Below are 23,106 nucleotides of genomic sequence, written 5' to 3'. Positions count from 1 at the left end.
CCAAGCATCGCATCTGAGCAGGTTCCTAGGCAAAGCATAGCCGCCAGGCGTTCCCAAGTCCTAATCTTATGGCAAATGTTCCTGATCGGTATTACTGGCTGCAGAATGGCAGCTGCAGCAACCGGCGCCGGAGGCCTGGCTTCGAACAAGAGTTTGAAGCCATCGGAGGCCAGCCGGCCCCAGGCGAAGAAGGCGGCGGTGTCCCTTCACGATGACCGTGACCTCGAGGGCAACGTGAAGAGTCAATCTCTCAAGGTACGCATCCCTGGAGCCTCAATTTTCTCCGCCTCCGCGAGTTTCCGCTACCCAGTAATGGCTGCCTTGCAAGTTGATAAGTATGATCGCAGGCCTGCTCTTTTGTGTGTGCTTAGACCTTGCAGCCATTGCATATCTGTTCATAGCCCATAGTACAAGCTTGCATCTGATACCAGAAGCGATTGGTCTGAATTGTGAGTTGCTGTGTCCTGCAGAAAGCCACTTGGGGAGTCACCCTTGGCCTCGCGTACAGGTGATTCACATATCCTTATGTCTGCTTGGCCCCGGCTGGCGGGGGGCGGTACAAATACTGAGCACCGTGCCCACGGTTAATTGGGTCTTGCTTGGATCTGGCGAGTCCAACAAGCGGTAGGAAATTTTGCAGCCTTTACATGCAGCTTGTCTGCAGACGCCCTTGCCTTTGGCAGGAAAACCGTGTAATTATAATGTCTGCTGCATAAGATTCGTGGCCAATGATCATGATCTACAATACTTAAGAATTATCAGTGAGCACACTCCAATGTCTGTGCTGAGATAATACATTGTGTGTCCCTGCAGGAGCATTGGTGTCATCTATGGAGGTGAGCCCTGCTGCCTTCCTGTCCCATACACTCTCGTAATCTTGCATACGTGCACACAGCACACCCCCTAAGGCGCCTGGCACATGCCTCTTATGCACTCAGCCCTGAGTCAGACTCCCTAAAAGCTGGCTCTTGCTGGCAGTCTGGCAATGTTCATGATGTGCCAAGCTGGATCTGAAGGTTGTGTAAAGCTGTCCGAAGTCTGAACCCGGAAAGCTGAATAATATTGATCTTTGATCATGCCTGAACAAATCTTATGTAAGCTGTGCAGACATTGGCACATCGCCGCTGTACGTGTATGCTTCCACCTTCACTAGCAGCCCCTCTCAGGAGGATGTTGTGGTGAGCCACCCCTGCCTCTTGTGGCTCTGTCCCCAATTCAATCGCTGTGACGAGCAGATAGACTTGTGACATTCTCACTGCACTGGGTCTCGTGTGTAGCCACAGAAGGTGCACAGATGCTGGCCAACCCGGTACATAATGCGAAAACTGCTGCTGCTGTGCAGGGTCTCATGAGCCTCATCTTCTGGACAATCACCCTCGTGGTGGTTTTCAAGTGAGGCCTTGCACGCGCTCTGCCTCCCACTTGCTTACCTCAGAGTTGTCCTGTATGCACAGCCTGGCGCCTGAGAGCTTCTGCCAACCTTCATATGATCACGGTGATGGCTGGATGCATCAGTGTGGTGCATGGAAGTGCGTTGGTAGTTGCTCTTAGTGACAACCTGTCTGCTTCTGCTCTGTGCAGGTACGTGTGTATTGTGCTGACAGCAGATGATCACGGCGAAGGTACTTCATCATCTGGCTTCCATTTGCTGTGAAATTCTTGCACAACAATGCGACAAATACTCCGCCCCACATCAACAGAACTGACATGCAGCACCTTTCAGCTTGTGGGCCAGCCTGTGTGTGGCTGCGCAAACCTCAACCACATGAGGCCTGGCGAAGATGGGCAATTTACAGGAAGTGGACTCAGCGTATAGGCAAGCAAAACCCATTTGCAAACGCTTCATATGTGCTGCGTGCACAGGTGGAACGTTTGCGCTGTATAGTTTGATCACCCGCTACGCCGGCATATCCACCCCCGGCAGTGGATCGCCCAACGCGTCAGACCTGCACCTGTCCCGATACACCAGCGCTCAGATGATCGAGTCATCCACCCGCGCTAAACCCCGCACCATCGGCGCAAAGGCATGCGCCAAGCCTTTCTCTGTTCTCTCTTGCTCACTGCATCCAGCTCTCTAGCAGCACACCCCCAGGACATCTGATAGCTGCAACCTGCTTGTTGTGGTACGTGAGTTTGTCTGATTATAAACCACACCGTGCAAAATAGAATATGTTCGTGCTTCTTGTCCGCAGGAATGTACTGTTAATGTTGTTGCACTCCTGTTTGCACATTGAAGTAGCCATTCCTCCTTGCTTGGCGCTTGTAATGCCTTGTGTTTCTTGCATGTACTGTGGTTTTGATCAGTGACTTGAGCGCATAGCTATACAGAAAGCAAAGCCACAACCCCTTCAGCAACACACGTGTGAAACCATCGATGCCGATCCTAGGCCTCAGGGGCAAGCTCTTTTTTCTGGGAGGCAATCCAGGTGTCAAACATGACTGACGATGACTCACCCCAGATGACTCACCTCGCAGATCGCCGCACTCTTGCGGAGTTCCAAGGGCGCCCGGGTACTTCTGCTAGCCGTTGTGCTTCTTGCCACGTCCATGATCATCGGAGATGGAGTGCTCACTCCGGCCATCTCTGTGATCTCCGCTGTCGTTGGCATCCAAGTTGCAGCGCCCAGCATTACAACTGGTGCGGCCTGATCTGGCCATCATCTGATTATCGTTGGGGTCCTGAATCCTGCATCCCAAACACTAACATTTCCGCAATGTTCAAAACGTGCCCAGCCTATCTTGGCATGCACGTGCTGATCTGGCGGAATGCCTGATTCAGTTCCCGTCCTATCTTGGACGATGAGATGTCTTTGTTTCCTGTGCATGTGTGACGTTTTGGCTTTCAGCATGACCTCATCATGTCAAGTGCTTGTTTGTCACAGTAATAATCAGAGCATGGCCGGCATTTTGAAGCAGGGGAAAAGGATTACTCAAGCATGAAGCAGACAGAATTGCGGGCATGATGGACTGCCGCAGCCAGACGGCATGTACCTTGTGACAACCATTGTCTGCAAGGTCACTGCTGATGTTGCTTCGTGTTTGCAGGTGCAATCGTGGGCATCAGCTGTGCGATCCTCATCTTGCTGTTTGTGTTCCAGCGAGTGGGCACCAGCAAAGTCGGGTTCACATTTGCGCCGATCGTGCTCATCTGGTTTGTGGCCAACGTCATGATCAACCTCTACAACATCATCATCTACTACCCCGGTGAGACCCCTTCGAGTCCTTCAACCCTTGCGGACCATACCTTTAAGAAGAGGCAATCTCAAAGAGCCACTGAAACCCAAGTGGGCAAGTGAGGCAGCATGTAAATGCGGAAACATGTCATTTCGCAGTGCTGCCAACGCGATATCTTTGCAGAACCATGTCATAAGCTGCAAGCTCAGGAAAATTTAGCCGACATATTTGATTTGCATGCTTCCACGCTTCGTGCCACACTGCATCTAGGGAACTTGCCTTTGTCAAAAGGCTTTGGCAACCATTTGCATAGGTACCCAATCATGCATGTCACGCCTTCTGCTAGCACTATCCATCGTCGGAGCCCCGTTGGAAAGGGGCTCTAAAGATCACTGCTTGAAAAGAAAACATGTTTTGTGTCTGCGCAGCCATCTTCAAGGCGCTATCACCGCACTACCTGTTTCTCTTCTTCATCCGCAAAGGTTTCAGCGGCTGGACTGCCCTGGGCGGAACTCTGCTGTGCATCACCGGCACAGAAGCCATGTACGCCGATCTGGGCCACTTCTCAAAAGCATCCATCCGGGTGAGTGTGCTGTGCTTTTGACGACAGCAGCTTTGAAAAGCATCCACTGGTCACGTTAGTTGCTTTTTGTGGGTGAACAATGCACCGTGCTTCATAGTTGCACGACACGGCTGGTCAAAATTTGGACACGCGTTTGCGAACGTTCGCGACACTGCGACACCGCGACACGCGTGTCCAGACCTGGGGACGTTAGTAACCATGCAATCGGGTGATGACTACAGGTTACTAAGGCTGACGGAACCTCAAAAAGCTGTTCCCGGACCCGACAACGCATCAAAACACATCGGAATTGTCTCTAAACACCTTTACAAGCATGTTATATGTGTTTGGGGTGTTGTTGGTCATTTCCCGGCGTCCAAGCGGCCAAAAACAGTCAGAAACGGTCAAACGTAACCCTTACGTAACCCGGTGTCGGAGCGGTGTCGGAAATGGCCAAAATCTCGACACGCGTTTGCGAACGTTCGCGACACTCCGACACCTGACACGCGTGTCAGGTGTCGTGCAACTATGCCGTGCTTCCAAAGTATACAATACGCTGCCTTTCCCTGTGTGCTTCGCGCCTTCCGGCTATGCGGAGCTCTTGCATGATCCCTGTGGCATTTCATTGGTCACAATGCATTTCCCTTTCTGCAACTTACACAGATTCGCCCTGTGCTATGCAGCTGAGCTTCCCTTACATGGCTTTCCAACCTCTTATGCCATTTATATGTGAACCTTTTGTGGGCACCAAAGCAGAGCAGAGCCTGCGGCGCCAGACAACTTGTTTTTCACTTTTTTTTACACTGAGACAGTTTCTGTGTATGATTTGCAGTTGAGCTTCCTGTTTGTGGCCTACCCCTCGCTCATCATCACATACCTGGGCCAGGCGGCTTTCCTGATGGTCAACCCAGATTCCTACTCGACCACATTCTACGCCAGCATTCCCTCCCCAGTCTACTGGCCCATGTTTGTCGTCGCAGTTCTCGCCGCCATCGTCGCCAGCCAGGCACGCTCTAATTCAAATTCAAATTTAAATTTCAACATAAATATGACGATCGACATATCCATTTTCAGTTCCAAATGGCCATCGTGTATATGAGCTGGGAGCTGCAACCCCTCTTGTGTTCTTCTGCATTGGTGTAACCTCCCATGAGAGAGTGGAGTTGTACAATGCGTGCCCACAGACTGAGCAGAAGCCGCTCGGCTCCTGATCAGGCCCAGCACATCACCTCAAAATTTCAAATCCCTTGCCAATCGTCACATTAGGGGCAAGGGGTTTCAGAAACTTGCAGCAGATGTTGCACGGGCAGACTCTGGCGCAGCATGATGCAAGTATCTTTGTGACCAGTCCGTATGAATGCGGCAGCCTTATTAGAATCATCGCCCTGGGCTGGAAGCCATGTGCTGTGAGTACTGATGGACTGATATTGCCTGGTATGCATGCGGCAGGCCATGATCTCGGGAGCCTTCTCGATCATCAAGCAGTCGATCAATCTGGGCTGCTTTCCTCGGCTCAACATCATCCACACCTCATCAGTCATCGTGGGCCAGATCTACATCCCCTGGATCAACTGGATTCTCATGGTGCTCACCGTTGCGGTGGTGGCCGGGTTCCAGAATGGGACCGCGATCGGTAACGGCTACGGTGTTGCCGTAACGTTTGTCATGGTGAGTCACGATCAGTCATTGCCCTGTCAGGATCACTTCTTGTTAGTCACTGCTGCATTGCCAGGGTGAGTCGCTATTCCTGCGGTGTCATATGAGCCACTCTTACTCGGTCCTGCAGTGCCAGTTTTTGTTCAGAGGCGCATTGCAGAGGCAAAAGAAAAAATTAAGTTTTTCAATTGGGCACAACAAAGAAGTCTTTGCAAACTAAAGCTGCAAAGTGCACAAAGAGGGACCATTTGAGGTGCACTTGTGTGTGCTGACATATGGTCGGGCATAAGTCAAGGGAGGCTCTAAAGAACGGCAACGGCTTAATTTTTGGTCGCTCGGTGCAAGCATGCATATAAATTCCAAGTGAAATAGAAGCAGTTGAGTCACCCGGACGGCTGCTGTGCTGTGCAGCTGATCACCACCAACCTGATGTTCCTGGCTTCCATGGTCGTTTACAACGTCAACCCTCTCATCTCCCTTCCAATCTATGCGCTGTTCCTGCTCATCGACGGCGCCTACCTGTCTGCCAACCTCTTCAAGTTTCTCAACGGTGAGAATCCTTTTTCGGTTTGCATTTGTTTTCCACTGAACATCCACCTTGCTCACTAGCGTCCTTTTCATGCATGGGCTCCATAGTTGCACCATACGGATTCGGCCATTCGGCATACGGTTAATATTCGGTCGTCTATTCGGTGTCTGTCTGCAGGCGCACCATGCCTTTGGCAGGAAAAGCGTGTAATAATAACAATAATAATATTCGGTGTTTTGGGCCAAAATAGGCCGTTTTGACCGTACTCCGTTTTTTGTAATACAGTATGACCGTATATTCGGCCGTGCATACGGTCCCCAAAAAGTGTTCTGACCGAATGGTGCAACTATGATGGGCTCTGAATGTGACTGCGGCAGAAGCCCTTGCTGCTTGGCGCGGCTGCATGGCAGACTAAATTCGAGAGGTTGCTTTGGTCATAGTCCTGTGACCAACAAATGCGTCCTCAAGGGACGATTGTTATGACACATGTCTTTCTTACTAATATTACTAGTGCTTACTGCGTTCTCTAGGCAGCCTGTCAACTGTTTGTGCTCTCTCAAAAATGAGTCACTAGCAACACTTCTAAACTGCAGTCTTCATACCCCTGGCGTGACTGAAAGGGGACTCCATGTGTCTCATTCCCATTGAATGGGAGCTTAGGTGTTCACTTATCGAGTGAAACCCGGCTTAAAGATCATATTGTGCACTGTGTGAAACAGGTGGCTGCCTCCAAAAATTGCTCGAGTAGTTGGAAACATTGATGAAATTGACTCAAATATTCTGTGATTTTTTTTGTGAAACAGGCGGCTGGTTCCCCATCGCGCTGTCAGTAGTGGTTTTCGCCATCAGCGCCATCTGGTTCTACGGCCGCCAGCGCAAGAGCGTCTACGTCAAGGCCAACTCGCAGTACCTGGAGCAAGTCCTGGCCCTGGGTCCCCCTTCCCAGTGAGTCCCCCCTCTTACTAATTGCACGCAGTCCCCCCTCCCAGAATCCCCCCTGTTAGTACTGGCGCTAAGTCCCGCCCAGGAAATACCCCCCCCCCCCCCCGCCCCCCCCCGTTACCAACAGCACTGGGTCCCCCCAAACGGGTCCCCCATATTTGCGTGTGCCGGTTCCCCCCTCTCAGTGACGGGTCCTCATTCTTAGTGGTGGCGCTGGGTCCCCCCTCCAAGTGAGTCCCTGACTTCCTCCCCCTGTATTATACATACCCAGGGTTTGACATTCTATGCCCTGCGCTGTAGAGGGTTGCTTGAGGATTTCCAAACTCCTGCCAAATCCCGACACATAGCTGTTAATTGTAAGTATCTGCAGCCTGCCACCTCTTCCACTGTCATTTATTTTTGTGATGTGTGCCTCGGGTTGGATAAGAGGCATGCAGCTTGAACTTAAAATCAAATCTGTTTCTGGCTGCAGTGGGAAGGAGGCTGATGACGAGGAGGGCATCACTCTTGGCGGCTCCAAGCAGCCGCTGCTGCTCTCCAAAACAGGCGAGCCCCCCAATTCCAACCCTTCAGGCCAACAGCTACTCGATGCACAAGATAATATGTTGCAGCACGCGCAGGGAATTGCAGCCTAGCTGCAGAACACATAGCACCCTGCTCAGGGGATAATGAGGCTAGATGATGACAGCGCACAATCTACATGTCTGCGTTGCAGCTCCTTCTGTACTTCAGGAGGCAGCTGCATATTAATGCCAATCAAGGAACAATGGTGTCTGAGATGGAAGGCCGCGGCAGGCGCGGGCCAGTATGAGTCCTGAGCCTGTTGATTGGGCCGTGCTCGGGTCCTGACAAAATGTTCAAGTTGCGCAAGTTTGTTGTTTTTAATCTTTGTGAAATGGGGTCGGCTTTTCAGGTTGTTTGCAGACACATCTTGCCTCTGGCAAAAACAACGTTGTTAGATGATTACTAATACAAAGTGTATCTTCGCCGCAGGCGAGGTGGTGACTCGCGTCCCCGGAACGGGCGTTGTCTTCTCGGACACCGTCTCAGAGGCGCCCCCTGTCTTCATCCACATGATGACTAACCTTCCGGCAGTCTACGAAACCATCATCCTGCTCACCGTACGGTGAGACTCTCCCTGCAACTGCTGGTTAGTAAGCAGGGTGCTCTGCATTTGCTGTGTTGAGCATGCAGCTGGCATGTTCAGACTTCCTTTGACAGTATTGCGGGATTACGCTACGGTCTACTACACAGGCTGGCGGGGGGCGGTACAAATACTGAGCACCGTGCCCACGGTTGATTGGGTCTTGCTTGGATCTGGCGAGTCCAACAAGGGGTAGGAGTTTGGCAGCCTTTACATGCAGCTTGTCTGCAGACGCACCTTGCCTTCGGCAGGAAAAGCGCGTATAATAACAACAACAATAACAATAATAATAATAATAATAATAATAATAATAATAATAATAATAATAATAATAATAATACTGCACAGGACATGAAATGTCAAGGGAGATCTTGCAAGCACGTGTGAGCAGATGAACACGCAGTTTGATTCCTTGCAATGCCAGATTCTCAGAGAATTATGCTGAGCTGATACTCATTATATAGGTGTCCAAGTAAAGCAATTCCACTGATCAAGTACAGTACCGGAGACTTTGGGATTACTGAGAGGCATGCCATGCAGGAGTGTGCCGGTGTCTTCGGTGCTCCCAGAGGAGCGCTTCCTGCTGCGGCCGCTTACTAACGCTCCCGGCTTCTACCGCGCTGTTGCCCGTTACGGGTGCGCCACTTGCCTGCAGCTCCCGTACCTTAACCCTCTGCTATTCAAATTGGAAACGGAACGCGGGTCTTGCCACATTGCTGCCCTGAGTGAGAGAAAAGGGACAATTGCAATCACATGATTTCCCAAGCATACTATGTAATTATTTGCACGCTTCACCCAGCATTGCTGGCGCGCAGCTATCATCTCTGGGCCAAAAATTGGCTGAGAATTGTGGCCTGCTGCTGTCATGCAGGTACTCTGATGTCGTCGACATGGGTCCAGCCTTTGCTGCTGCCCTGAAGCAGGAGCTGGCCGTTGCCATCAAGCCCCTTGGCGCCTCCCTCCCGGTATAAGCCCTGCCCTAATCTCAGTTTGGCAGCCTTTACTGCAGCTTCTGCAGACGCACCTTGCTTCTGGCAGCAAGCTTGTAATAATAATAATAGTAATAATCTCATTCTGTCTGCCACTCATCCTATTGCTTTACTGTGCCCTGCTGCTTTCGTCCGTGCATTATCACTGGGAACTTCTCACTATGATGGGAACGTGAAACTCTCAGCCGCTGTGCATTCTATGCTGCGGTTGCTGTTGCATTTAGTGGGATGGATGCTGTGCGGTGTATCTGTCTGTCTGTCATCGCAAAGATCACAGTACTTCCTGCAGATTGAATTTATCGGACCTGACATACATCAATCTTCGATTTGGCGTCCCGGCCTTTGAACTGCGAGTGATGGGGCTCTCTTGTTCTGTTGCAGGCTGACAAGGAGCCCAAGATGGTGTATGTTATGGGCAGCACAACCTGCGAATCGCGCGAAGGTGAATTGCAGTTTCCCTTTTTAAAGAACCCACACCCTTTGCCATCTTCTTTCTGGATTTTCTAAGCCGGGAATCACTAGCTTGGCATTTTTTCATAATTCGCCAATTTCTCACATGCGAAGACATCAGTTTCTGGCACGCTAATTTGAGTGCATGATCAGTGATCATGGGGGAAGACTGTTAGCATGGCCTTAACGTGACATTGTGAGCTTGACTTGCATTGCAGATGCCGTCCACATTGACCATACGATCATGAAATAAATGATGAAAGCCGATACTAATAATGTTGCCTGTTCAGGCTCTCCATGCTGGCGCCGGTTCCTGCTGGAATACGGCTATAACCCCCTGGCTCTTGTCACCCGCGCACGTAACCACGCCTGGAATGTTCCACGCGCGAATCTGATCCAATTCGGCATCGTGTTTGAAGTGTGAATCTGAAGTTTGAACAGCTGGAAGGGCACTGCTGCAGCTGTCGTGGGTGGTCTCCTGTGTTTGGACCTCACAAGCCCATGTGGTCTGACAGTTAAGAAAGGCACTGCTCGTGAGAAGGTGACTCACCCGGAGGGATGAATACAGCAATTTGAAGTCAAGCAAGGCCATTTGACAGATCTTTCATGGTCTTGACAAGGCCATTCAAAGCCGCGAAAGATAAGGATGGTGGCTGAATACAGTACGGCCATGCACCACATGCTATTTCTTTCTGTGGCTTCGCCTGTGGTGGAGCTTATTTCTGCATTGCCATTATTTCCGCGCCATTGGTTACAGTCATCTTGATGGTGCTCTGACCCTTAGGCCTGCTGTGGTCCAAGATAAAATGACTAAAATACGGTGGTGTGCTCTTCCTTGCGAAGGGGATGCTTTGGTCTCTGCTGTAACTTGTGTCGTGAAACACCCGAACTGCTTGAAGTACATTGACTTGTCATCTATGGGGAGCTACAGCATGGCTAGCAGAGATTGCAATTATTTATGCACTGATACTGGTACTGTGTGGCTATGGGCGACAAGATTGTTAGGCATGCCCCGATTTGCAAGTGGCATTGCCTTCGTTCATTAGTGAAACGAACTTTTCTCCACAGAGCTCCACCCTCAAGAAGTTGGTTCGTATTGTATTTTTATCGTACCCCTTGCCCGAAGAGGGCATTTCCCAAGCCCTCGCGGAAAACCCCGCCAAATTGAAAACGCATCCCCCCATCAGAAGCCGTTCTTTCCTTTTCCGAAGAACAGAAATTGCATACGGATTGGTGCGAGGTGAGAAATCTTTCGGAAGATTTCAGATGGGGAGTTCAGCCCCGAAGCTGGGCTTCACCATCAGCTCGTGCTCTGGCGAGGTTCGCAACATCTCTCTACCAGATACAATGCAGGGCAGAGGACCTTTCTTCAGATGTAATGCGTGTGCTTGCACGGCGATGTTGGCTCGATGCCATAAAGTGATGGCCCATACGAGCCGGCAATCCCCAACTTTTGTGTTTATGGTGTGCAGGATGCAGATTATCCTGTAAGCGAGCTTCTCTGCAAAGATCCACAAGTGAAGGGATGGCAGACTCCTAGGTACGTGTTTGTATCCTCATCGCGCTGATGCCTGGCCTGCCATCAGGGCAAATGGAGTATGTTGTTTTCCTTCATACTTCAAGATGAGAACTTTTCAACTGTCCCGAGCAACTTCCCCTAGGACTGAACTTCGTAATGCCATGAGCCAAAGAGAAACCATTTCATTCTGGTCACATCCTCGCCGTCCTTCTTCGCGCAACGTTGAAAGGCTTGTGCCTGGACAGGTTTTGCAAATGGCCACAGCAGGTGACCCTGCAGCTTGAGGGGCTGGCGAATGTGCACCAGATTCAAATACTGAGCCACGAGTACAAGGTAATTTTGTCTTCCACTTATCGCGAAATATTTCTCATGTTGCAATCAGCACCTGAAACAGCACCTCTGTACAAGTCACTTTGCACCCACATGGCCCCTCTGTAGCTGCTGTGTAGTGCCAGCAGACGATTCTCGAACGCCTCATTCCAACGCACATGTCCTGCAAATTTCAAAGTAGGATCCTATCTGCACAAGGTTTCAATCTCGGCGGTCTGTGCAGATTGCCAGCAAAGTGGAGCTGCACATTGGGACGCCTGGGGGAGGCGAGGCAGTGTCCTGGAAGCGCTTGGGATCCTTCTCCTTTGACTGCAACGAGCGCAGCAAGCTGCAAGCGCGCGAGCTCAAGTCTGTGACAGTCAGCGTGCAGGCGCTGTTTGTGAGAATAGTTCTGGCTCGCTGCCACTCCAATGCCCAGAATGCCTACAGCCAGGTGGAGTCCCCAGCTCTGCAGAACAATGTACTGCACCTTCAATGATGTATCATGTTGTCTTCCTGGTCGTAGAAGGTCCTGCATGCGCAGGTAATTGTTCCCATGCAGGGCAGACCAGCCCTGTGACATTGCATCGAACCTGGCGGCTGCAGATTTGCATAATTAAGATGGTGCCTTTGAGCATGCATGGCACTTGCCTTGAATGCAACGATGGAGTTGTTAAAAAGGCCCGTTTCTGGATGACATTTGAAGAGACACCTTTGTCATTGCTGCATGGGGGAAATATATGAAGGAGCGTCATTGTTGTGCAGGCGGGAATACTGGGGGTCAGCATAGCGGGGGAGCTGCTCAGGCGCAGCAGCACGCAGCTGCGCGCGCAGCTCCCCGGCAGCCCCCTGCCGGCCGCTGCGGCGGAGACGGCTGGCCGGCCGCAGCCAACGCCGCCGTCGGCACAGTCTCGCTCTGGAGACGGCTCATCCGCTCGCGCATCAGAGGACACTGCCGGAGAGACCTCTCCAGGTGCAAAATGTCCCCTACGAAGCGGGAAATTGATGCAATCTTTCCTTTGTATTCCTGCACCTCCTCCAGAAGATTGGCTTTATAAACATCCTGGCGCTTCTCAGCATGCAATTTTTCGGCTGCTTTGCTTGGCTTGCTATGTTGCATGTATATCTAGCCTGGAACTCATCCCAAGCAACCTGCGAAGCTTCCGCTCGATATCTTCTGCATTCGTTCGAGGGGCACTGCAAGCCCTGCAGAAACCCAAATATCAACTCCGACATCATGCGCTCCGTAGGTGCGGCGGGCGGAGGGGACGCCGGTGCAGACGTGAAGACGGCGGCGCGGCTGAGGGATTTGGAGGGAGCGAAGGCGTGCGCAGTGGCAGAGGAAGACTATGACGAGGCCAAGCGCCTGAAACTGGCCATCGACCGCCTGAAGGCAGTCGCCACGCAGCTGTCGGACCTGGAAGCCAGGTGGGGCCATTGATTTTGTTCTGTTCTAATTTTGTTCAAACCTTTGCACAATCTTGCACAGTAAGCAATGCGAGGGACACACGCAGTGTTGCAATGAGAAGGACCCGTGTGGGCTGGGAAAATCTCTTTGAGCTCTGTCACTTTCTTGGTCATGCCAGCTAGGTATCGTGAGCGATACCCTCTCGTTTTGGATTTCATGGAGTCAGAGATGAGCGATATTGCCCTATCTTGTCAGTACAAGGCTGGCCGCTAACCTCTGTGACGTACTGATGACTAAACTTCTACATATTCTCGTAAGGAAGAAGGCCACCTTCGCGCCGGCCGCTGAACAGCAGCTGTCTATCATCAAGCATTTTAGCAGACACTGAGAACACTGAACAATGTCCACAGGAAGAGGGCGGCGGTTGAGGCTGAGGATTATGACGTGGCCAAGGCGCTGAAGCAGGATATCGAGCGGCTGCGGCTGGCCGGGGGAGCTTCCCCCAGCGGCCGCGCACCCAACGGGCAGGTGTCCGGGCAGCTCGGCGGGCAGCGCGGCGGCGGACACGCGCATGAACAGGTGGGCTGGTCTTGTCAAGGACCCATCTCAATATATGCAGCAACATGTTCCAGTCTGCTGGAAAGGGTGGGCTGCAGTGATCATAGACATCTCTGCCTTGGGTAATGCTGGCCGCATCAGGCAACACTTTTGAAGTGATGAATACCAGTGATGCCAGGGCACAAAATTAAGCACTTGTACAGGTAGTCGTCTCAAGGCAGTGAAGCTGATGTATGACTGACATGCATCTGGAGGGGTGTATCTGAGAATCAAAGGACGTTCAATGCAGGAGGAGCCTGCATACAATGGGGGCCTGGGGAGCAGGAAGGAGCACTCCAATGGCATGGCACTGTCGCCCTCTTCCTACAGCAACCATGATGAGATTCCCATCTCACCCATCGGTGCGCTGCCCTTCTCACAACCCCCTTGTGTTATTTCTCCTAGGAGCATGTCTTGCTGTGAAGCCTGCACTCCGCCTCACTGACCCCAAGCTGTGGCAGGGCAGCAATGCGCAATTCTGAGCGGTTCTCTATCCCCTTCTTGCAGATCCTGGTGTGTGCAGCCGCACACGGCTTTGCATGCTACTGACAAGCCCATGTAATAAAGTTTGTTTGTACGATGACACCCCTAACAAACAAAAATGAATTAGCACCTGATGGTCAAGAGTCAATCTCCTGGTGTGATGCCGCTCGTTGATGCAAAAGGTTGCGGGGTATAACCTTGGCAGAGGTGGTGTGACTTAAGGTCACACAATGATGGTGACTGATGCTCAGCAATGGTATCCTAAGCAGGCCGGAGGTCGACCCAGGACGAGGGCCCCGGCTACGCGGCCAGCAGCCGTCGCGCGAGCAGCACGCCGTCTCAGGCGTACGATGAACGGCCGGCGGTCGCGCGCGGCAGCTACTCGGCAGCTACCGCAGAAGTCGCCGCGCCGGCCCTGGCCCCGGCCGCCCGCGCGCTCGACATGGACCGCGCTCTGGTTTCTTCCTCTGCCCCCGACTCCGCCGGTAAGTGCGCAAGGCTGAGGATTTTAAGTTTTAAATTTTCATCAGCAAACATGGGGACTGATACTGGTCTCTTCGACTAAATTCCCTCTGGGACTGAGCTTTTGTAGCAGTAGAAGCTCCCTCTCAAAGCTCGTTTGTTCTCAGCTACCGGCGAGCTTCCTCAGGTATCCTGGTAGATAGCCCTTCCATCTGTCCGACTTCATTGACAGTTCACCTTTAATAAACCGGTGACAAGTAGGGTCAAAACTTGGGTCATATATCGTCCGCTGACATCATGCATCGTTGTATGATAGTCTCTTGTCGCTCACATCATGCGTTGCATGATCAGGGCCCCCAACAGTGTCAAACTGAGCAATGAGCAGCTTGCCAGCATGACTGATTTGTATCCGCTGACATGCACCTTATGTCATCAGGCCCCCCGCCGCCAGGCTGGCCGGGGGATCTGGCGCCCCCGGAGCCGCTATCGGCCGCGGATGCGAAGGACACATCAGAGTTACTAAGCGTTCTTGAGGAGTACCTGGTGCGCTGCCTGTTCTCCAAGAATTGGCAGCTACGCGAAGCCGCCCTGCAGCACCTCGAGAAGCGGCTGTCCGGGCAGGTGAGTGATACCCGCTTTCTGCGGAGCGATGCTTTTGCACAGACGAAATTGCGCTGCCATTGTAGCGGATGGAGGGAGGCAGATGCAAGCCTTACTTGCACAGCGTAAACATATGACATCCACAGATTTAAGAATTCAGCGAAAGAAACCTGTGTCTGCCGCATGTCCCTGGCAGTCACAAGGATCATTAGAAATCCTTTGTCATATTCCGCACCTCCTTGCACCGCTTAATGTGGATCGGGCAGTCACACGAGGCCGACCAGCTCCGGAAGTACTGCGCTGTTCAAAAGAGCCGTACCCGCCCCGCAAAAGCATGCAAACTACCTTGCAGAGGAGCTTGCATCTAACGGGAAGCGCATGCCGGGGCATCCCTACCCCAGACGCTGCATTTATTGTCGCACTGTCCTCTTCAATTCAAATTGTTTGGCCTCCCTTGAACTGAGAACTTCATAGGCTGCCTACAAGACTGCTCTGTACAGCAGCTAGACAATCCCCCACAGTGGCCACAAAGCATGCATGTGGAGCTTACAGTAACAAAACTTCTCTTGTTGTCCAGGACTTGGCCCCGGACGCAAAGAGGGAGCTGGCGCGATCCCTGGCACACTCTTTGCGGATCGCACTCACAGACAAGGTCCCAGGAGTGTACATGGCGGGGCTGAGCCTGCTGCGCGCGGTGACTAATCCAGGGGTCATGGCGCCGCGCGAGTGCGCCTCCCTTGTCGCTGACCTGGCACCGCTGCTCATCGACAAGGTGCGCCTGGTCTGGCTGGCTATGGCTGTTTATCCACTGGGCATCTGCGCAATGCCCATGTTCCTAATGATGATAATAGGCCTCTACTGCTCCTGCAGAGCAGTTTCACAGCATTTTCACCAATACAAAGAACCATATCGATGATCTAGAGGAAGCCGGCAGAGCCGACAGACTTGTCTGGAAGTTCTCTCCTTCCTGTCGTGGCTAATCACATCTTTAGTACAGGCGCAGTGAGAACTGCTTGAAGCACATATCAAAATTCTGGAACGTAGTGGCTTTGCATGCATGCAGCCTTTCTAATCAGCGAGGGTGGCCTTTCAGCCGAGGAATACACTTTCTGCTCCTTGAGCATGCGATGATGACCTCATGCACTCTTCCACCTTTCAAGACTGAATCTTGCAGCAGTCTGACAAATTTTTGTTGCATGCTTCAGGCCGGGGAGAACAATGCGCGAGTTCAGGCGGCCGCAGTTGAGACACTGCTGGCACTCGCGCAGCAGAAGGAGGCGGGCCTGTCTGCGCTGGTGTCCCTCTTCCTCAAGCCCGAGAAAGCCACGCAGTGGAAGCGGGTGCTGGGCAGGTAAGCACTGATATCTGAAACGCTAAACCCTAAACCCTACACCCTAAACCCTAAGCACGGCTATACAGAGGAGAGACGTAACTCTAAACCCTAAACGTGCTTAGCATTCATGGTTGCCTTGTTTCTGATTGCTAGTGGGTAGTAATCTCGGGACTAGCAGGCGAGTGGTCCCTGGTTCAAATCTCGCTGGAGGCGGATTTTTTACTATATCCATGGCTATGTGTTCTGCGTCTGTGATGGTTTGAGGTTACCATGGGTATAGGACAGTACTGGGGACACACGGAGCAAAAAAATTGCCGTACATTACAACTCCTAAGAGTTGTGAGCTACATCAATTAGCCATTGTGCAGCACGGCATGCCAGCCCCTGAGCCTATCCAACCCGAGCCCCCCATCTGAGGCCGAGCCTCTGCAAGCTCTTCTATCAAATGAACGACTGACAGGCCTTTAGCGTCGCAAGATGCTGCTCATGCTGGAGGCGCTTGCTGCTGCCGGGGCATCTCACAAGTGCATTGTGTGAGCAAGCCAGTCCCACTTGACACCAAGCTTGAGTTTTTATTTAGAAATACGAAGGTTGAAGTTGCGGTTGGCTGGCGCAGGCTGCAGCTGCTGGAGGTGCTGATACCGGTGTTTGGCGTGGGCAAGGGCGACTCCTTTAGCCTGGAGCCCCTCATGAAGTTTCTGGGTGCCACGCTAGGGAACGCCAACGCAGACGTGCGCGCTGCCGCCACCCGCATCACCGTCCTGGTAAGCAAGGACTTTTCTGAATTAATTTAGATTTATTATGAATTTGCTGGTCTGAGTCCTGACTCTTGTCGACAGCCAGCCTTCCTGTATTGCCCCTCCTAAACGGATATCCTATAGAGCCTGCAGCCACCGTCAATCTGACACACCTGCTCAAGCTCTGACCTGTACGACATAATTCTTCTCAGTGCCCTTCTTCGCATTCAATCATTCACATATACATCAGCCAGCAGTGCTTCTTCAGAGGAATTTGGCTGAAAGCCAGTGTGGCTTTGCAGATGTTTCTGTTTAAATCAGTTACTGTCACATCTGCAAAGCAATGAGAGCTTGCTGGCTCGGTTTGGCCGCAGGTGCACAGCATCGCGGGCGCGCAGGTCAGGAAGCACCTGCCGGCGGGACTCAACCCCAAGATCCTGGAGCAGCTGGAGGCCGACTTTGCCGCGCAGGCCGGATCCCCCGCAGCCGCCGCCGCCGGGCCCCCTGGCCGGGCCGGCGGTGGCGCTGGGACCCCCCTCGGCGGCAGCCGGGCCACCCCGGCGCCGCGGCCGGCGTCGCCGCCGGTGCCGGCTGTCGCGCGACGGCTGTCCGAGGGCGTGCCCTTCCCCGCGCCGGCCGCCGCGGCCGGCCGCACTGGCAAATCCGGCACCAACAAATCGGCGGCGGCCGCCGCGGTTGCGCCAGTGACGGTGCTGGCGAGCGCGCATGCTTCCAGCCACTACAGCCTGGCGGAGGCCTACCCCGTCGATCCGCCCCACTATAATGCTGGTGCGCCCTTTGACAACCACAGCATCCTATCTGGTCTCCTGACGAAAAATGTTCTATCTTGTAAATAGGTTCGGTGCTCTCTGCCCTGGACAAACAACCACTTGCCAGGCACAGATTGTGTACAAGTTCATTTCCACAGGTTGCATTGTTGCATACCATCCCATCACAGAGAGGCAGCAGAGTGTTGCCTCTCTGCTGAGCCAATTAAGGCGTCCTGGACCCGTGATTTGCAAAATGATCAGACAGTGTCGGGAAGACGAACTCAGACGTGACTAAACATGTTCTTGTATTTGCCCCTGCGCAGGGTCTGAGGAGGCGATACACGAGGCGGAGCTGCGCCACAGGGAGGCCGTACTGGGGCCGACTCATCCAGACCTGGCGGACTCGTTGTCTAACCTGGCGATCCTGTACAACCAGCAGGGGGATTTTGGCCGTGCACAGCCGCTGTACGAGCGCGCGTTACGGATCTACGAGGCGGTCTACGGATCGAGCTCCACCGAAGTCGCGGACACCCTTACGGACCTCGCTGTCCTGCACCTCGAGCAGGTGGGCGTTTTGCTCCTTCTCTTCTGCTTCTTGTAGCTTCCAGCTTCTCACCATTTCTGTTGGGGGGAGACACCAAGGTTTCGACTGACCAGGGCCGAATACTGTCTTTTATCTGGTCTGAATGCTCTGCATTGTGCACTGGTAAGACCACTGGTAAGACATGTGTTCATGACGCATCAATCTGCAAATCAGGAGGAGGCACCATTTGCCTTGTCTTCATTATGGGCAAATGGTTGGCTGGCGGCTCACAATACGAGAGGAAGACACGCCTGATCAATGCTGTTGTGAAGCCTTGGAGTTTGCACACATTACAAGGACCAAGCCCGCGGTTGATCGCGTCTTCCCTGGATCTTGCAAGTCCGTCAAGCGTCAGAACATGTGGCAGCCATTACCTGCAGCTTGCCTGCACCTTAACTATTTGCAAGAGCAGCGTGGTGTAACATTGGTAATAATGACCGGCTCCAGCTGCTTGTCTTGACAGAAACATTGACACTGCTGGGGGAATGCTGCAGGGAAATGATGCGGCCGGGCGGCCGTTGCTGCAGAAGGCGCTGATTATCCAGGAGGCTGCTCTCGGCCCGGACCACCCGGATGTGCAGGCCATACGCGATGTGCTGGAGGGGGAGGACTGATGACGGGGGGAACCAATTACATACTGATGACGTAATTCGACATGTGCTCCAGTATGATGCTGTGCTGGGAAGCTAGCAGCCGTGTGCATTGCCTCGTGAGAGCAAAGAATATCTTTGATAGCAGGATGAAGTCCTTGATTTTGATTTTTATCGGTGCTCAACACTGGTGACTTGCGTTTGGTGTTAGACACTGCCAGAGCAAACATTGCAGACGTCGATAGGTTCAGAGGTCATCTGCAGACCCAAGATTCAAGTGTTAATTGAACGGCATTTTAATCCCAGCATGTTCCTCGAAGCTATACGTCAATTGTGTCTCGGCATCCACATAGCACATTGCAAGCGAACAGAGACGCTCTTTACACGTAAAATTTCACGGATGAGCATGCATGCCAAAAGATAACTTTAGAGTCCCTTATCCTGCCGCCAAACCTTTACTGCTCAGCAGAGTTGCTTGCCGGACCCAGCTTGCGTTGTGCCATGGGAGGGACTTCTATGAGAATCACAGCATAGCTGTACATGACCTCGTTGGAATACTCGTTGCCTGCCCACGTACATGCCACATCAGCGCTCAGTCAGCATACAGCATAACACCAAGCATTTTCATTGGCGAATTTTATCAAAACCTGTTTGGGTGGAGGCCAAAAGAGATGCATGCTTCCCAGGGAGAGCGCAGCATTTCCGTTGCAATCTGTGCTATGCTTGCCTCATCCACTGAGCACAGGACCAAAGACGCACCTTGTCTCTGGCATGAAAAGCGTGTAATAATAGGAATGATTCGCAGGACAGAAGGGGACAAGCATGAGTCAGCAAATGACTCACCATATGCCAGGTAGACTTCTGCCACCTCATGGTGCTCAAGGCCGTGGCACCAAATCAGGTCCCATCGCTTCTCAACTCCCCTGTTTTTGGCCGCGCTGTAGTTTCCCAACCTTGCCACAGAGGCTGCGTCCTGATCTACGAAGTCATGGATGCCGAGCCCAAACTCTTTGCCGACATACTCTGTTGCGCGGCGCCTCTCCAGTTCTTCGGGTGCCAGCGGATTCCCCTCAGAATCATACTCACGCTCGTAGCTGCACCCAGGAAAATTTAATTCTCAAGGCGGTTTTGCTGCACTCAACTTCTTCCCGTGACCACTACAGAGCTTCATAAATAATTCTGATGCGACTTATCAAGGCAAGCACAGTGCATGCGAACATGATACAGCCATGGGCTATCAGCCACAGGCATTGCATGTCCCTCTCGCTAGGCTTGCTTCACACCATTAACTCAGTCAGGAACCCCAATAGAGCACCTCCACGTCTCTCACTTGTTCTCATTTTTGAACAATGGGTTGATGTCCACTTTCAGGCCCAGGTCTCTTGCAACAGCCACCACGCACGCATCAGCCCCCTTCAGCAGCAGCTTTAAATCTGCCTGAAATCTGAAATGTGAATCCAGGAAGGCATCGCTGTTGTGGTGGTATTCGTGCTGGCAGCCGAACGCCAGAGTGCCTCCCTTTTCCAGGAACCCATCGGTCTGCAGGGCTTCATCTAGGATCTGGCGCAGGGCCAGACTGGAAGGATTCACGCCCTGCAATTGTGCACAAGAACTGTGAGATGATACACACCAGTAGCTTGCTGACATCTCTACACGTGCTTCAAGCACAGATTGTGAGACTAGGCCATGAAAGTTGCGGTAATTTAGGTACTAGCAGATGTTCTGACTGTCATTAGGAGGCACAGACCAGAGCGGGTTTCTACTTCTTGGTCATACTGTAACTGCATGTGTGTTAATTACTCATCGTTGGCATCAGAGGGTGTCGTGTCAAAAGAGGCAAGTGGCGTCCGCCGAAAGAGTGCAGCAACAAAGTCGCAAGCAGCTCATACATGGTACATCACAAAGCTCGAGAATGCAGCAGCCCGCTACAGAGATGATCAGTAAGGGTCGCTGTACTTTGTGCCGAGACTGACTCACCCTCAGTGGAGGATCCTCTGCTTTGACAGCCATGAGATTGTAGGTGATCGTGATGCGCGCGCCACTGGTCATAGGATGAACTTCGTGTATGCAGTCTGAGTAGAAGGCTCCCCACTGCAGCAACGGCGCATTTGGGAGCTCTGTCAAAGACCAGTCAAAGGTCTGGCACTCGATACCGTGCTCTACTGTCAGCCGTCCTCCCTCGTGGAGGCAAGGCAGTGCAATGACCAGAGATCCCAGCTGCGCCCAGCAAAAAAGAAGAATTAAGCTTTGGAAAGTGGAATTGATTAGTTCTCTCCAGGTCTGGCGTACGGCATTCACAGAGACGGCAGCATGTTTGGATGGGAGATCTTCAGGAGTCTCACCACACGTTCTTCGCATGTAATGGCAATGGAAAGGAACATCAAGAATGGCGGAACAGTGGGGCTCACCATGTCTGCGCTGCGAGGGGTGTCAACATGAGCCTTGAAGAAGTCGCCTGTCCAGTGACTGCACACGTACACAGGATCATACATCTGGGGCACTCTGTACCCAATTCTCCAACATCACCTTCCCTTTCAAGCTGTAGTTGCGGGCACCTCTGCTTTTCAGTTTAAGCGGTATATTGCAATGCAGGATGCTCACGTGGTGATGAAAATTCCTCCCATCCAGTAAGGTGCATGCGAGGCGCCCGCAAACCAAAAAAAAAGTGATCAGCAGACATTTATAATGTCTAAGGGGAAAGGATTGGCGCACTCACATGTTGAGCTTGTAGAGCTCTGCTCTGAGGTCAGCCGCATCAGGCGCCATGAGCCTCTTGACTTTTGCCAAGATTCCCAACTCTGCCAGATTGATGTTCACATCGAAGCAATCTGCGTCCAGCTTGAGCGCCTTCCTGTAGCTGAGATCCAACACATCCGCCCCCTCTGCATCGGAAGCAATCGAGATTTGTCTTGTGTAATAAATTGCAGAACTTTGGAAAGCCACACTTGGACGGAAGAATGGGAGAAGAGCTGTGGAGTCTACCTTTGGGGTTGTCGGGATTCATTTTGCCAAAGGTCGCAGCTGAGCAGGCTGCCACGAGATTCTCCAACGCAGAGGCATTGTCTCCGTTCTTGGGTAGCTCCAACACTTTCGGCTGCACGTATCCACAATCGCTTGGTTCAAGCAAACCCCCCAATATCCCTCTGTTTCTCGTAAAGGTCCCTGCCATTTTTTTGGTATGCCGGTCATATGAGGGAGGACGCCGGTCAGCAAAGCGGCACTCAGAAGTTACCTGCGTTTCGATGCTTGCACCATCGTCAGAGAACAAGATACGAACGGGCTTTGGGCACTTGACGGAGCCGCCACAGGCAAAGGTGGCTTTGACGCCACTGGCTGCCAGCTTGATTCGTTCGATGATCGCCTTGGGCGCCAGTGTGACGAGAGAATCGACTCCCGTCTTTTCTATGTTCTGATACATTCTCACAGTGCGTCTTTGCACGGTACAAGTTTCTCCTGAATAGTTGTCAATCCTGGTGGTTTTTCAAAACCTCTCAACTATGACCTTCGTCAACGGCTGTCTTGAAGTTTTGATGGCCAGAGCCTCCGGATTTCTGACCAATGCATTTAACTCTGCTGCTCGTCTCACAACGAATCGAGAAAGTGAAGAAGGGCCATTCGAGCCCAGCACAGCAGTTGAAGCGGGGGGGGGGGGGGGAGAATCCAAAGAAAACTCCCCTAGATTTTAAAATCTCCCGGGTTGTTACCCTTGGTTGAAGGAACGCCATCGGGCAAGACTAGCCATACGTTCTGGGTAATGGAATAAGAGAAGTCAAAGAGAAAGTGATGGAGAGCCTCCTTGAGAATATATGGAATTCTCTGCTCTCAGAAATTGCCCTCAGATAGTGCACACCCACTGCACATCCTGACACTTTCTTAGAGCTGCCAAGGTGCGCAGCTGCAAGTGTCCAACACTAACATTGTATATGACACTTTTTTTCCTGCCACAGTTAAGGTTTCTCGAACCAGTGGTTGCTGACAAAGAGCAAGTTGCAACTGTTGCAGGGTACATCAATGTACCATGCAATGGGGCATCCAATATTGGGTGTCCCATCAAAGAGTTCTCAGCTGTCCCCCGTGCATATCAAGCTTGGCTCAAACTGAAGAAACACCGGCAAGCCTTGAGCAGCGGCTGAGCAGTGGCGGATAACGGACAATCAAATCCTATCCACGCGTCCTCAATCCCTAAATTTAAACGAGCAGATGCGCTCACAAACTCTGTCGCCCCCGCCCTCTCAAGATCAATCATGTGCAGATGGCACTTGCCAATGT

General features: G+C 52.2%; 3 protein-coding genes across 3 annotated transcripts; 2 read left to right on the top strand and 1 right to left on the bottom strand.

The window, feature by feature from the left end:
- Nucleotides 1–1,486: 1,486 nt before the first annotated feature.
- Nucleotides 1,487–8,978, top strand: COCSUDRAFT_37582 (potassium ion uptake transporter; the record flags this gene model as incomplete). Its single annotated transcript, XM_005645142.1, has 14 exons — nt 1,487–1,622; nt 1,864–1,923; nt 2,133–2,196; nt 2,329–2,362; nt 2,476–2,638; nt 3,046–3,204; nt 3,603–3,757; nt 4,569–4,742; nt 5,186–5,404; nt 5,804–5,942; nt 6,725–6,853; nt 7,857–7,989; nt 8,548–8,643; nt 8,879–8,978. 14 exons carry the CDS (start codon nt 1,487–1,489, stop codon nt 8,976–8,978), a joined length of 1,761 nt encoding a protein of 586 aa, XP_005645199.1.
- A 1,703-nt stretch (nt 8,979–10,681) lies between these two features.
- Nucleotides 10,682–18,861, top strand: COCSUDRAFT_30401 (hypothetical protein; the record flags this gene model as incomplete). Its single annotated transcript, XM_005645141.1, has 15 exons — nt 10,682–10,766; nt 10,919–10,986; nt 11,211–11,298; nt 11,519–11,728; nt 12,040–12,247; nt 12,525–12,702; nt 13,093–13,210; nt 13,530–13,668; nt 14,032–14,247; nt 14,661–14,845; nt 15,402–15,596; nt 16,030–16,175; nt 16,774–16,915; nt 17,996–18,229; nt 18,742–18,861. The coding sequence occupies exons 1-15, from the start codon at nt 10,713–10,715 to the stop codon at nt 18,859–18,861; spliced, it is 2,301 nt and encodes a 766-aa protein (XP_005645198.1). The 5' UTR covers nt 10,682–10,712.
- Nucleotides 18,862–19,292: 431 nt separating this feature from the next.
- Nucleotides 19,293–22,255, bottom strand: COCSUDRAFT_57220 (hypothetical protein; the record flags this gene model as incomplete). The annotated part of the gene is made up of 8 exons (XM_005645140.1): nt 19,293–19,402; nt 19,681–19,931; nt 20,168–20,430; nt 20,815–21,054; nt 21,246–21,303; nt 21,554–21,719; nt 21,820–21,931; nt 22,070–22,255. 8 exons carry the CDS (start codon nt 22,253–22,255, stop codon nt 19,293–19,295), a joined length of 1,386 nt encoding a protein of 461 aa, XP_005645197.1.
- Between the last annotated feature and the right edge of the window lie 851 nt (nt 22,256–23,106).

This window comes from Coccomyxa subellipsoidea (assembly GCF_000258705.1).
Source record: "Coccomyxa subellipsoidea C-169, whole genome shotgun sequence".
NCBI classification, from domain to species: domain Eukaryota; kingdom Viridiplantae; phylum Chlorophyta; class Trebouxiophyceae; family Coccomyxaceae; genus Coccomyxa; species Coccomyxa subellipsoidea.
This window is presented reverse-complemented; position numbering and strand designations above follow the sequence as displayed.